The sequence below is a fragment of the Patiria miniata genome, unplaced genomic scaffold (genome assembly GCF_015706575.1).
Source record: "Patiria miniata isolate m_02_andy unplaced genomic scaffold, ASM1570657v1 HiC_scaffold_4, whole genome shotgun sequence".
Lineage (NCBI taxonomy): Eukaryota > Metazoa > Echinodermata > Asteroidea > Valvatida > Asterinidae > Patiria > Patiria miniata.
Genome location: NW_024037071.1, coordinates 10,117,040 through 10,132,512, shown reverse-complemented (window position 1 = coordinate 10,132,512; position 15,473 = coordinate 10,117,040). Strand labels below are relative to the sequence as shown.

Sequence of the window (15,473 nt, the reverse complement as noted above, 5' to 3'; positions counted from 1 at the left end):
ATTTACGGGTAGTACAGGAACCCGGGTACAAGTACCTGGGTACCTGTTAAAGAACCCCAACTCCAAAATTCAAATCTCATAAGTTGCTGTTCAGATTTTTCATAAAGGTCCGCAAGATGAAACTAACCATATCGGTGCGTCAATACAGCAAGATACAAGTGTGTGCAGCGAGCTCAGTATGTAGCTTTATGGTGTAAATAATATTTTCACAAACATTGTTATAAGTGTGATTCTGTTTTGTTTTTCCATGTAGCCTGGTTTTCATTTTTGAAAGTCTCCACAGATGACATTCAAAATCTTTCTTTTTCATTGTCTGAGAAGTTACAAAAGTAATTTGTTAAGTTGGTTACAGGTAACCAATCACATAATCTGGAACCAGTTCCTGGCATCAGTGGTCGGGTACCCGGTTCCGATGCACAGCCCTACTTGCACTGCATGTTACAACAAAGTATTGGAATACTCAATGCAGTATTGAGAGATCCACATTTTAGATACACTGTAATAAAACCAATTAGTATTACATTGTACAGGGTGAGTAAAAAAACCGAAACCCAAACGTTGGGACCATTGTTTAGTGAAGTTCTGCATGTAGCACTTTCGAAATCTAGGATATGAAAGCCCAATTCACAAGCTTTCTTTTAGTACAAGAATCATTCAAATCACTCATGTAATTTCCAAGTTACAGAATTTTAAACACAACCACCGTTTTAAAGTTCTGTCCAAAAAAGCAAGTGTTCTTTCAGCAAACCGAAAACAAATCTCATAGGGATGTGTGTGAATTGTTTTCGTGTTGCTGAAAGAACGCACGCCTTTTTTTTGTGATCCGTGGACAGAACTTTAAACAGTGGTTGTGTTTAAAATTCCGTGACTTGAAAAGTACATGAGTGATTTGAATGATTCTTGTTCTTAAAGAAAGCTTATGAATTGGGCTTTCATATCCTAGATTTTGAAAGTACTACATGCAGAACTTCACTAAAACAATAGTTCCTACATCTGGGTTTCGTTGTTTTTTTTATTCACCCTGTATTACAGGTTTTTTTTTATTATCTGATGAATCCATAAATCATACAGTGTTTGAGTCGGGGGCCGCCCGATAGTCCGAAGGTCCGATAGTCCAAAGGTTCTTAAGTCCGAAGGTCCGATAGTCCGAATGCACAAAATTTCCATAAGAGGGGGTTCGTTAGTCCGAAAATGAAATAAGGTTGTTAATCCGAACATTTGATGCAATAGTCCGAAGGTTCATTAATCCGAAGGTTCATTAATCCGAAGGTTCATTAATCCGAAGGTTCATTAGTCTGAAAGTTCATTTATCTGAAGGTTCAATAGTCCGAATTTAAAATAAGGTCAATCAGTCCGAAGGTTCAATAGTCCGAAACGAAAATAAGGTTCAATAGTCCGAAGGTTCATTATTCCGAACTGACAACAAGGTTCCATAGTCCGAAAAGACTATAAGGTCCGATAGTCCGAATCAACAATAAGGTCTGATAGTCCGAATCGGCAATAAGGTCCGATAGTCCGAATCAACAGTAAGGTCCGATAGTCCGAAGTGTCATACTGACGAACCGTATTGCCCATTCGGACTATCGAACCTTATTCTCAATTCGGACTATCGAACCCTATCATCTATTCGGACTATCGAACCTTTGGATTAATGAACCTTATTCTATTTTCGGACTATTGGGCCCTTCGGACTATCGAACCTTCCGATTATCGAACCTTCGGACTATTGAACCTTCGGACTAACGAACCTTCGGACTGATAACCCTTCGGACCAAAGAACCTTCGGACTATCGAGCCTTCGGACTATCGGGCTGTAACCGTTTGAGTCACAGCATGCAGGATGGTATAAGGCAGTACAGGAACTAGTGGGTTAAGGAAATGTTTTTGTAATTCTGCTGAATTTCAACAGATGGCTCAGTTACCTTCACCGGTTCATCTCCCTTTTCCTTGGCGGATAGATAAGACAGCTCCTTGCTGACTAGATTGTAGGTGGTGAAGACCATGTCGTACTGGGCCAGGGCTTTGGCGCTACGCTCGCGGTTGGAGCCGTGGTACAGATAGGTGGACAGGCGGCCTGGTGCACAGCGCCGCTCCACTTCTTTCTGCCACTGTAGCATGAGGGAGGCGGGGCACACAACTAGGGTGGCTCGCGAAGTGATGAACCCTTGGTCTGCGGATGTAAAGTCTTCTGTGTTAAACTACTTACATTATAAATCTATCTGTGAATTAAATTAGGTTTTGCCCTTCACCGACATATAAACACTGTATACTCAGTGTGTTACCTCCTGAGTGAAAGTTGGAAAAAATCACTCAGGTGGGACTCGAACCCACGACCTCGTGCTTTCTAGTGCAGATGTCTTACCACTTGACCACCGAGCTAACGGGATCGGTTGGCTGGTTCGAATCTGATGTACATAGCAGCGGGTACCGCATTAACTATTCATCAGATGGAATTTTGTGTCGGGGTGATGTAAATCAAATTAGGTTTTTGCCCTTCACCGACGTATAAACACTGTATACTCAGTGTGTTACCTCCCGAGTGAAAGTTGGAAAAAATCACTCGGGTGAGACTCGAACCCACGACCTCCTGCTTTCTAGTGCAGATGTCTTACCACTCGAACACCGAGCTAACGGTATCGGTTGGCCAGTTCAAATCTAATGTATATAGCAGCGGGTACTGCATTATCTGTGAATTGTCATTCGCACAGGACATGTCGTTTCCCAGAAATAAGAGAAACTGGAGCCAGATACGAACATGACAAATTTCTCTTACATGAAGAAATTTCTCAACGGTCATGTTCTGTACCCCGACTCGTTTATGTGCAAAATGATATGGGCCTTCGAGACACCTGTTTATTAGTAGAGCAGACAAGCGTCTTGAAGGCTCGTATCGTTTTGCGTGTAAATGATTCGGGTACAAGGCATGACCATTGAGAAATGACTGCATGGAGGAGCCTTTTCCATGTTCGTATTGGGCTCCAGTTCCTCTTATTTTTGGGAAATGATGGTCCTGTGCGAATGGCAATTCTTGGATAGGCTTATAATGTAAGCATTTCCGACCAAACAAATGCAACTTCAGCTCAGAAAACGCCAAGGATGATAAAGTGAAAATAGAAAGTCTGACATTGACAGTGGTGCTGTGGCGTTAACTACTACACGGAAACTTCAGTTCGGCCACTGTTTTAGGCTTTATATTCCAAGATCCTTCTTTAAAATGCAATGAGACATGACCTACCTAGGATACGGATTGATGTTTCGGGGGAATCTGAGCTATCCATCCATTTATAAGATTGTCAATCTGCTGCAACTTTGCGAGAGTCACTCGTTCACCACACACAATATTTACACTGCCATGTTTGTTTGCGTTATTTGCCTCACTATGATTTTCAAGATGGCGTACCCCTGAGAAAGGTCCATTTGGCAGAAGAATGATTTCAGCTTCTGTTTTTAACTCAATGATGCTCCGTCATCCATTACTAGAGGAACGTAAACTTAAGGTATCAATAGAACGCTGATAAACTATCCCTTTACAAGCAACAACTGACATTGCGATCTCCAAGCTCAAGAACTCAAGCGTGAGCTTTCTAATTTCAACTTCCTTATGATAGATTTTCTCACCTTTTGTCTGGGGATCTTGTACTTTCTCTGGAGCAGCATCACCGTGTTGTTTCTGCCACAGAGTCAGTGAGATCATGGTCAGGGTTTTGCCCAGGCCCATGTCATCCGCTGTGAAAGATAAACACAGACAAGTGAACACATTTGCAGAATTACAGGGAAGTTCAGCCAAGCAATCACATGTACTGCCTTACAGGTTGCTAGAGCTCTCCATAACATTGGCCCGACATCTTTTGCCATTTTCCTGAAAAGTCTCCTCTCCTTGAGAGGGAGTTTGAATCCAACTTATCCAAGTCCTTTCAGCATTATCCCCAATTCTCTGCGCTGGACCTTTTAAAAAGCCTGATAGTTCTAGAACCATTATCACATCAGCAAGACTCTAACATGGCTTCTACGAGGGTCCAAAGCTCTACTCCAAAACTCAGCCCTAGTTGGAACCAGGGTTAAGAGGCTATACCCTGGTAGAAATTCCAAATCTCGAGTGTAATAATTGTGAATGGTATGCCTTGCCTACCCGTGTTCGATCGGACCCGGTACCACAAATGGCAGACCCATTATGTTGACGACAGTGTGGTCAAGGGCCCTGTGTGAATGCAATAGTGAATTGTTATTAAACTACTATTGAAACTACAAGGTGTTTTTAGTACATGTACCAACTAATAATTAGTTTGAAAGGGTATCTAAAATTCTCACTCTTCATTATATTTTTTGCTGTGGATGAAAATGGTGCAAGAAATAAATTTCAAACAAGATATGTGACTTAGGGGACCCCCACCCCTTTTTGTGTGGGTCATTGTGTTCTCTGAATCTCAGAAATACATGTATTGTGAAATATCTAGGGAATGTGTTCTAAGGTAACAATAGTCTAAAGTGTGTATGGGCTCCGTGCACAAGTACCCTTCAACGGCCAGAAAAGGAGAGTTGGGGTTGACCTAGACTGGTTTTAATACCGGTCTATCCACTGTGTGTTTCAAATGATCCAAAGTTATTGGGGGCGGGGATTAGTCTGCGAGACCATCGCAAGTTAAATTTGAACGTATTCGCGCGTCGACGACGCCTGACACTCACGCGCGAAGATGATATGGCTTATAGCTTTGTGCACATTCAGGATAAATAAGTCCTGCGTACTTCGTGCGCGAACCAGTGCAGCACACCGTCCAAGGGGCTCTCAAATGTGGTAAAAATGTGCCCTCTTTTGTTGGCACACGGAGCCCATAGGGTATTATGACACTGGGCACGGGGAGAGGGTAGGGTGGTCTATTCCTCTGTCTCAAATTGTGCACGGTATACGAAGCAATACGATCAACCTCCAGCGATTTTTGCACTTGTTTTATCACCCAAGTCCATTGTTTTAACATGTGCACAAAAGATGTACTTGTCTGCCATTTTCAAAACCATATTTGACGGTCTCCAGAGTCAGTCTGTCGTCATGGATACTTACCCAGAATTCCCCCACACGGATGCTGCTGCTCCCTCCAGATCAGCCAGGTCAGGGCCTGCCGTTGGTGGATCATCAGGCTGACCTTTAACCCCTCGGGGTCATCGGTTTCTGTGTCCGCTGCGGGGCATGTTTGCAGAGAGCTGCATTGAGAGAACGTGTTGCTGTGTGTGAATATCTTGGCTACCGCTGGCAGTAAGGGCCCGTCTCTATTCGAGTTCCGGACAAGTTGCGGGTAGAATCACCTACTTTGCTTGGGAGAAGCTCTGCATTTGTCCCGGACATGTTCTTGGAAAATTTTCATTGGCAACTGCTTGACTCAGTTATACTGATTTGCGGGAAGATTGCGGGGAAGTTGTTCAGAATCCTGCAACTTATAACCTGGTACGATGTCTGCAACTTGTCCGGAACTCGTCAAGGATATGAATTGAGACGTGCCCTTATAAAGGAAAATAGATTCAGCTGTTTCCATAGGCGCATGTGTAATTACAAGCTGTAGCCAAGTAATACGAGGGCAGCCTACAAATGAATTGCTTAGAAAAGAAACAGAAATATGTTCATCTTTATGTTTATTTTTATTTCATTCATTTACTTACTTCTTTATATTTATTAGGGGGGGTGGGGGTAGGAGGGGAATAATAAATCAACATGCACTGGCCAAGCAATGCAAAGAACAGCTCAGGTTAATTAAAAAAAAAAGCCAAAAGCATTGAGAGTGAAAAAGCCTGTGTTTTGTCCGTGTTTGTTCACAGAATGGGCTCCGTGCACAAGTACCCCCTCTACAGTAAGAAAGGGAGAGTTGGGAGAGACCACTTGGAGTGACATTCGAACGCATTGCTTACGATGCCTGACGCTCACCTGGAGACACTATGGCACATTCAGAATCAAATCATTTTGTGCGTACTTTGCGTTGTACGCGTGCAAACTTGTCCTGTTCCTGGGGCTCTCGAAAGTGGTACATGTAAATAAGTGCCTTCTCTTGGTCGCGCACGGAGCCCATAGTGGTACAGCTCTTCATGTCACAATGTTGGAATGTGGCATTCTCATTTCATGACTTTATGATACACAGTCACAAATTTGTATAACCCTAGTACATGTACATAATAAGTGCAAACAAAGATCAGCCTGTGATAATCAAGAATCTAAAGCAATCTTCTGTCAAAATGTGTATTTTTTTTTTCTTTCTTCAACTTTTGACATTTCAATCAAGGTTGCTCACATTCAGAGACACACTGTTTCTTTCTACAGCAACTACTCCAGATAAACAGAATATGTTATTAAAAAAATGATCAACTGCTAATCTACACATGTGCACATCAGTGAAAATAAAAACGACTATCCAGGTAGTACATGTGTGCAACATCAAGAGAAAGCTTACCTGTGCAGTTTTTCAATGGCATCTTTAGTGACAGCTCCGACCTCTCGCTGTCTGACGGTTGTCATGCGACCGCCGTACAGCGTAAGCACCTGGGGCTGGGCTGGATGGACAATACAAGATGCAATGTTATGTGGAGTATGTGGAGCTCTGTGGTCCAATGGTTATGGTAAGTGACACATGTGCAATGGTGTGGTGGTTCGATGGGGAACACTAATGCTTGTGTACTTGGGCAATACATTGTACTACAGTTGCCCTTTCCACCCAGAGATATATTGTATGTGAGGGTACATAGAGAGCTATACTGATCGCAAGTTGATGCAGAAAATGGTCTCTTGAATTGATGAACAGGGGAAGTAAATGAGACTTTGGTACAAAGCACTATGTATAAGCACCACATGATCATAATACAGGCTTTCAAGCAGACCCAGGTGCAAGAAGTAGAACAAAAGGATCAACATTTTCAAAGATACAGGGCAAAAATAGGACTTTTGAGGAAAATATAGGGATAAAGGTAGGACTTTTGTGGGCTTTCAGGAGAAGTTTTCGTTGACACTCTCCCATGTACACAGCATCATAAGCCCATTTTTGGCATGTTCTGTATTCACAACACTTGTGCTCCATCCTCAACTAAGCTCTTGGAAGTAAAGTTGCACTGTTGCAGTACTCCTGCACCCAAGCCCTTCATTGCGTAATTTACATATACATGTAACAGGGTGTTACACTGTTACGAAAAATATTTAATGACATTTTGGGACAAAACAGTAGGAAAAAGTAGGAATTTAAAGAAAAAAATTAGAAATTTCAAGAAAAAAGTTGGTAAAATACATGTAGGAGCAAGGCAAAAATTAAAAAAACAAAAACCCAGAAACAGAAAAATAATAAGAAAAGTAGGAAAAGTTGAAAGCCTGACATTATTGAAGTACGTAGGCCACACCACTGAAGACCGCAAACAACACACAGTTGTAGTCGGATGAATGGGACGACCACCCAATGTCAGATCAGAAGCTACTCACAAGTTGAATTATAAAGAGGTCATTTGACTACCAGTCAAGAGCAATACAGATTGCATATTGTGGCCGATAACCTTTGTTTCATTATTGCTACATTAGCAAATGCCTTCCATGCTTAGAAAATGTCTATGCTCAATTAACAGCTCTGTGAACTTGGGCCCTTGAATGAGGTATCTTACCAGCGGTCTGGTAGGCCATGTAGGGCTGTTGATGCAAGAGATGCCCTGAGGTCAATGTCACTGGCTGGTAACTTCCGTTCATCGTATTTGCCGACAAGAGCCCTGTATCAAAAGACCAAGAACAGCGAGGTGGCTAATAACAGGGTGATTAGAAAAGAAAACAGTCAGGGAAGAATCCAGAATTCTGGTCAATGTTGGGGGGAAAATGTAGCAGGAAGGAGGGTTTGAAAGTGGTTTTTTTTAAGGACAAAAAAAAAGTATCTGGTTTCTGGTATGCGCGCGCGTCGCCATAGCCATGTCCGTTGGCAAAATTAAAAAGTTTTTTCCAATGTAAGATGATGTCTCAAAACCGCCAAACTCACTGGTTTGACTGGAATCCTGCTGCTGCACAATTATAACGTGTTTTTAGATGGGGTTATGATCGAGTATAAGCTTTTTGTGGCCTCTCTGGACTCCCATATATTTGTACTAAAGTTAGTCAGCCAACATTTGAGGGAAGAAAAAAAACGTAAAAAAAAAGAAGAAAAAAAAGGCTACGTCGCCGCACCACTTTTGGGGCAAGCGCCATACCAGAAACCGGAGACTTTTTTTGTGTGCCTAAAATGCCATGTCCGGCAGAATTTTAATATAGGATCGAATGTTTTCACTTCCAAAGCAGTACTTATTGTTGAAAATGCATTGCAGAGTTAAAAAAAAAAACAACCTACAATAATTATCATGATTCATTCTGCATCCTTTTACGGGTACATTGTACATTGTAGACTGAGATTTTGACATTTTTCATAGGTACATGTATTTTATCCTACAGTCTTTTACGCCTGTGAACAGAAACTGCAAACGGATTCTGTTCACCATGAAAAAATTTCATGCAGATGATGGTAAAATAATAGAGTAAAATTGACACACGCTTTTAACAAAATCCTTGTCACTCATTCTGTTCTTGTCGTAAAAGTTACAATTGATATCCCCACTGCTCAAAACCCAATAAAAAGGAAGATATAATATTTGCAAACATCAAAAAACAAAATGATCAATGAATTTACCATGAAATTCTTTACTGGACTGTTAGGGAATGGCAGTCTAAAGCATCCCGTACAATCATGGCTCCTGGTGTGCTGACATTTTGAAGTAAAGTGGTATTTTTGTATCAATTTCCAACGCTGGTTGGCAGACCAGCGTTGGAGAAAACTGTTTTTTTTTCTCAAAAACTGTTCCTAATGTTTAATATTTAGTTATTCAGCATTTTCTTTGCAATTGATTACACACCTGTGAAGGGGTACAAGCCAGCTAGACTGATTCTCTGACCTTATAATTCCCCAACGTCTATAAATTGCTTCGTTTCATCTTAAGTGGGGTCAGGGAACCAGACTACAAGAACATGATTGGTTTTCTTGGTTTTTCCAGCATCTACAAACCCAAAACGTGAAACAAGTCAGTGTAACAATATTTGCATTTACATACTATTCCTCCAAATCCATTTTATTCCTGAAAATTACAGCAAAAGCAAATGTTGTACATTCAAATTAAGTTAGCAAGACATATCACACCGCTCATCCTGGCTTTCTGTATTCTAGCCTCAACCTGCTTGAGCTCTGCCTCTGTGGAGGCCACTCGCTGGATCAGCTTGGCCCCCTTGTCTGGGAGCATCGATAGAGGGACTGTCTTCACGACATTCTGGGGAGTGAAACAAAAATGACGACAAAACACAAAATGTTAGCTTTGTGATTGAGACGAATCTGTGATTGAGACTGATCTCACATTGAATTGGTATCTGTGTCATGCTTGGACAGTTGTAACTATTCAATCTTTCATGTTTCTTGATTTTGCATTACTTGGATAGAATGATGATGTAAAAAAACAACTTATAAAGTTACAAATGTAAGAAAACCACAGCAAAATCAACCATGTTTGTTTGTTAGTTTGCTTGCTCGGTTTTTTTTTTTTAAATTATTGCAAAATTACATGTATGAACACTACAAAAGACGTTATTAAAAGTTAGCACAATATTCAAACCTTCTGATTGTTTTTGCCAGTAGGAACCATTCAGGGTATTCTAAAAATGTGTCAAGTCCAGGAAAGCAACATTTGGCTTTCTAACAGGCTCCCTCAATCCTGCAAAACAGGGACATAGTCGAGTCCATCACAAGTCCCTGCAAGTCCATCACAAGTCCTCCAGTCCCAATTCAACTCACAAGCTATTCAAATGAGCTTTGACAAAGGCATTCCTTTGTTATTGTTCATCCACTGTTATTTGTGACTGGACTTGTGACTGGACTTAATGTGACTGGACTTGTGATTGACTTGTGACTGGACTTGTGACTGGACTTGGGACTGGACTTGGGACTGGACTTGTGACTGGACTTGTGACTGGACTTGTGACTGGACTTGGGACTGGACTTGTGACTGGACTTGTGACTGGACTTGTGAATGGACTTGTGACTGGACTTGGGACTGGACTTGGGACTGGACTTGTGACTGGACTTGTGACTGGACTTGTGACTGGACTTGGGACTGGACTTGTGACTGGACTTGTGACTGGACTTGGGACTGGACTTGGGACTGGACTTGTGAATGGACTTGTGAATGGACTTGGGACTGGACTTGGGACTGGACTTGGGACTGGACTTGTGACTGGACTTGTGACTGGACTTGTGACTGGACTTGGGACTGGACTTGTGACTGGACTTGTGAATGGACTTGTGACTGGACTTGGGACTGGACTTGGGACTGGACTTGTGACTGGACTTGTGACTGGACTTGTGAATGGACTTGTGACTGGACTTGTGACTGGACGTGTGACTGGACTTGGGACTGGACTTGTGACTGGACTTGCAACAGGACTTGTGACTGGACTTGTGACTGGACTTGTGATTGACTTGTGACTGGACTTGTGATGGGCTCGACTACATCCCTGCTACAAAATCCTCCAAGACCTGGTCACTTTTTTAGGTAGGTGAAGGACACTGAGTTAATAAGCCAGTTTTTTGTTCATTGTTCAAAATATTGCCTTTGTAAAACAAATCTGAGGAAATGTTCCGCTATAATGAATTTATAATAACTGAATTTTCAATCTTGGTTGGAAAGATTTTGTCTAGGACAAGGTGTGATAAGCGCTCACCTTCTGTTTGTCAAGATCTCTGATCAGCTGATGCTTGAGCTGCATGTCCTTCTGAACTGCCTGAATCAACTGCTCTCGCTGAGAGGTCACCTTCCCAAAAGACTGAAAGAGGTTAAGCTGCCCATTGGTGGAGGTTGACGTAGTGGGTGCTGTGGGACGGGTCGCTGGGATGGCCTGTCTGGCTTGGTTGTTAGATGAGACTGTCCGGGCTTCTGTGGTTGGGTCATCTGCTGTGAGGTCCACGATATCAACGGGCTTGGCCTGTCTGTCCTGGATGGTGGAAGCTGCTGTTTGCTGCTTGCTGGCCGCAACTTGTAGGTCTTTTGGCTTAGTTGCAAGGTTAATTCGATGGTTATTTGCTAGTGAGGGGACAGAAGGGACTACATCCTTGGCTGCAAGGGAACCATTGGCGAAAGTGGTGGGTTTTGATTGGATCTGTGCGATGGAGCTGCTTGATGATTGGCTGTTGGCTGTGGATTGTCCACCAGCAATAACCTGATTGGAAGGCTTGGAAGCCTTAGACGAGATAACAGCAGTAGACCCTGGGATTGCTGCCCTCTGAGCACCTCTGGAGTCAGTTGCTTGCGCCTTCTGCTGCTCAGTCAACTCCCTGGGAGAAAGTGTTTCTTTCCCTCTTAATCCTTGTTGGGCACTGTCTTGACCTGCCTCCTTGAGATGAACCATGGCAGCCTGACTTCCACTGCTCGGTCTGGTAGTAGAAAGACCCTGTGCAGGTTTTTCTGCACCCGAGCTGGTGACGAAGACATCATCACTGCCAGAAATGTCCATCTGGGAGGAAAAGCTCTCTGACAGTTCATCCATTTCTGACCGGAGGACAGAAACCGACTTCGGCAGTGGTTTGTCCTTCAGTGCCAGGCCTTGAGGAGGCAGGCTGCTTTTATGTACCCTCTCAGTGTACTGCATTGACTCATCAGGATATACTCTCGGACCCTGTTTGACCGTGCCATCGGCGACCCCTGAATTTTTGGTGGCAGAAGTGGGATTGGTCACGGTCGACCTGCTAGGAGGATTCTTGGGTTGGCTGGTTGGTTCTCTATGAGGGTTTGCGTGTTCCATTCTAGTGCTGCCCCTTCCATTTTGTTGGGGTTTCTGTGGGATCTCCTTTTCAGATTTCCTTTCCTGAGACTCTTGTGTTCCGTTGCGATCCTTCAATGGCTGACGATGCAAGGCATCACACTGTCATTCACAGAATGGAGGAAAATATTTATATCAATACTGTATATTAACAATCCTGAATCTTCCAAACTTTTTTATTTTTAATTTAACTTTCAAGGGACACCAGTCCAAATTTGGACTGAAGGTAGTCGGACTCTTCGTCCTTTCTCAAACCTGTGAAATTCTCAAATTACTTCAGGAGGCTTAAAGTATTTGGGTGGGTTAGGATAAGGATGAGCACTTTAGACTTTGCTTTAGGGGAGGTTTGGTGACAGGAGAAGAAAAGCAAAGGCTTTTCATAATATCTGCAAAATCAATCTGCATAAAAATAATTGTGTGAAATTTCAAAAATTATCAGGAAAAGAAAGTTAGCAGCCATCTTCGCAAACAAAAACACGTTTCGAGATAATCAAGTTTAAAGGTTTTGTGCACCCATTTCTAAATTAAAAACCACACAAATTGTGTTAGTAATTCAAATAACATGGTGCATTTTTAATAAAAAATATTGCTTAATTTTGAAGTTATTATCATTTTTATGCTAACGACCTTTTACAGGGAACTCCCCCGGCCTGTAACATGCGCTTAAGCCACATGTGAAATTATAACATCCTTTTGCCGGAAATAAACTTGGCTTTACCTACCAACTTCAGTGGGACGTTAGCGCCCTTGGAACATACATGTATTTTGTTAGGTACTATTTTACATGCTAATGTCCTTTTACCGGGGAAAATAAATGAAAAACCTTGTTCCGTGTTTTTCATACAGTTAAATACTGACGTTACCCTTTGAGAAAAAATGTATATGAAAGATATTCCCATGCTCTATCGATTACCAAAAAAATCTGAATTTGATCTTTTGACCCATTTTTCGCCCTACCGACCTTCTTCCACGTGCCTGACAAAATGTCCAGTTCAAAAAAAAAAAAAAATGCAAATCAAGACTGAGAACCACTCGCACTAAACCCACCTGCTGGTTGATTTTACCGACCATAACTGAGCCGCACCATCCTTTACTCATCTCCCTGTACTTGCTGCACCGAAAGTAACGCCTGGGTGAAAAAAAATGGAAAAGCAAAAGGAACAATATTTGAAGGAACGCCAACAACAGTGGGGAATGGGATTATTATGCTTCTAAAAACATCTGGCAATGGCCACTGGAGGTGAGGACTACAGGGTAAAGATAAAGAAGGAAAGTAGGGCTGTGCCGAATATATCGAATATCCCAATATTGGTTTATCCAGCAAATATCCGAAAAGCATTTTACATATTTAAAAAATGTAAGCTGGAGTTGAGAAGATGACAAAAGACATCGGAGACGTAATTGTATTTGTATAAGTTGAGTGGTTTCATTTGCTGTCAAATGCCACATTTTTGTGAGCACTTTACACGAATGGTTTGAGAACGCCCATGAAAAATATTAGCCTTAACCCCAACTCCCTAGGCGGTGTGCAAAATTATATTGAAATTGGAGGATTCGGGACTGTTAGGGCTATTGTGCAACTCTAAAATCTGTCAAATACTGGCAAGTCAGCTACCTCGAAAAAATATATCGATACATGCATGATATACATAATTTTTTACCTCAATGTCAATGTTCGATTATTCAAATATTCGAACAAATCTAGACCATAATTGAGTACTAAATTACTCAAAAACACAGCACTGATAATAAGAAGTTGGGAACAGGATGCCGGTACAGTACACATGTAAGTGAATCATACAGTGCTTTACGTAAGTGGCATTTTCACACTGTGGGTGTGAAAATGCCCATTCCATGGGCTACACTGTTTGTGTTTAGTCTCAGGATACTCACTTTCTCTCCCCCGTCGTTGCGTTGATCCCAAGGGCCTGCAGCTCCACAGCGTCACCATCGTGCACCAAGCAATGGGATACTGCAACTCTGGTGTGGAGAAGGATAATAACATACATAAGCTCGTCGGCTACATGATAGTGTATACCAAAATATATACTGGTACTTGTTTAGTTAATACTTTGTCTTGGCCTGGTACTAGTAACGTACCATCCATTTTCTCTGTGAGATTATACACAAACTTTTTTAAAAATGCTTGGACAAAATAAAGTACATATTTCCATTGGTACTTGGTCGGTTTCCTCCTGAAAACATCCTCTTGGGATTTGGCTAGCACAATCAAGTTTGAATATTAAAATGCATATTGTCAGATTCCTTCACTAAGCAAACATACAGTCTGTGCAAAGTTGTCCTTTCAGTCAAAATCAGTGAATTAGTGAATTTCTAACTTTTACGTGTTCCCTGCCTGCATACAGCATGGATTGACTGGCTGTGGCTCTTCACATGTTACTTGATACAGCAACATGTAGGTGATTGATATGACAGCTGTGCCCACCAGTTGCCTGCTTTTGTCTGTTGACTGAATTTGACTAGTCACAGTGCTTGCTTGAAATGTGATCTGACTGTTGGTGACTAGCCTGTGTAAAAGGCATGGCAGGGGAAGTGGATGGAATGTTTGACTGTCTGTGACTGTTCAAACAGAAGGTTTAGAATTCAGTTTTGGTAGAGTACAAAAGTTGACTGAGCACATCTGATTTGTTTCTACATATGTAAAATGTTTGTAAAATTATAAATGGTCCCAAAAGATCCGATGTCTCCAATCATACATTTACCCACTCAACTTACAAGTACATCTTACAAAAAATACAAGTACATACTGTACAATTCATCAGAAAGCAGCAAAATATTTCAGCCAGCCCAAATAAGTTACATGTTAAGAATAATATACAAATACCTTGCTTGCTTGATATGGTTGCACTGCTTCCCTGGTCCCATACTACATATATAGTAGCTTTTCCCCTTGTTAGGTCCTTCCTTGGTACCCGTCTTCAGGAAACATGGTTTCCCTGTGAATACAAATTGAACATGTTAAAACACAAATTCTTGTAAAGGTTTCAGCAAGGGTCTATAGGAGAACGTACATTGTGTAACTTGCGTGTCACTTCCGGCTAGCGTAGTGAAAACATTCCGATATGTCCGAGGTGAACGCACTATCGCCGTGCAAAGTAAGCACCGTGGATATCAGAATTTTCAAGAATTGATATATATCGGAAATCCAATATCGAAAATATTCGATATATCAAAATCGGTCCTACTAAACTGCGTCAACAAGCGTCAACGGTCGTCAATAAGCACCAACAAATTTTGTATAAGTTTTGGAACATCATGTTTTTTATGGTAGAAAAAGTGACAAAGGAAACATTCAGCATAGGCCTATCCTAAAATAAAGTTAGAATTATTTAAAAACCTGGTTTTTTTTACGCGAAATGTACGACGAGTTTGTCGAGTTTGGGGTGGCCTCCATTTTGTTTACGTGAAGCTAGCCGTACTAGTAGGCTACGCATGTGTGAAGTGTACAGAGCCATACTACGCATGCGCACAGTGTACAGCGCCATCCAAACAAGATGGCGGCTAACACTAACACCACTAATCGACAAACTCGTCGTACATTTCGCGTTCATCAAATCAAGTTTTTAAATAATTTTAAGTTTAGGCTTATTGTCACTGATTGTAGATATGCGGAAGATGT

At 41.8% G+C, this 15,473-nt stretch overlaps 1 protein-coding gene across 1 annotated transcript in view; it reads right to left on the bottom strand.

Moving 5' to 3' along the window:
- The window catches only part of LOC119739709 (transcription termination factor 2-like), a 30,090-nt gene that overhangs the window by 13,425 nt on the left and 1,192 nt on the right, over positions 1–15,473 (bottom strand). The window contains exons 2-11 of the mRNA XM_038214737.1: positions 14,679–14,790; positions 13,727–13,813; positions 12,881–12,962; positions 10,739–11,935; positions 9,168–9,294; positions 7,621–7,722; positions 6,432–6,531; positions 5,057–5,196; positions 3,619–3,726; positions 1,923–2,170 (exon numbers count right to left, since the gene is read on the bottom strand). Coding sequence (XP_038070665.1) covers positions 1,923–2,170; positions 3,619–3,726; positions 5,057–5,196; positions 6,432–6,531; positions 7,621–7,722; positions 9,168–9,294; positions 10,739–11,935; positions 12,881–12,962; positions 13,727–13,813; positions 14,679–14,790 — 2,303 coding nt within the window. The remainder of the gene's footprint in view (positions 1–1,922; positions 2,171–3,618; positions 3,727–5,056; positions 5,197–6,431; positions 6,532–7,620; positions 7,723–9,167; positions 9,295–10,738; positions 11,936–12,880; positions 12,963–13,726; positions 13,814–14,678; positions 14,791–15,473) is intronic.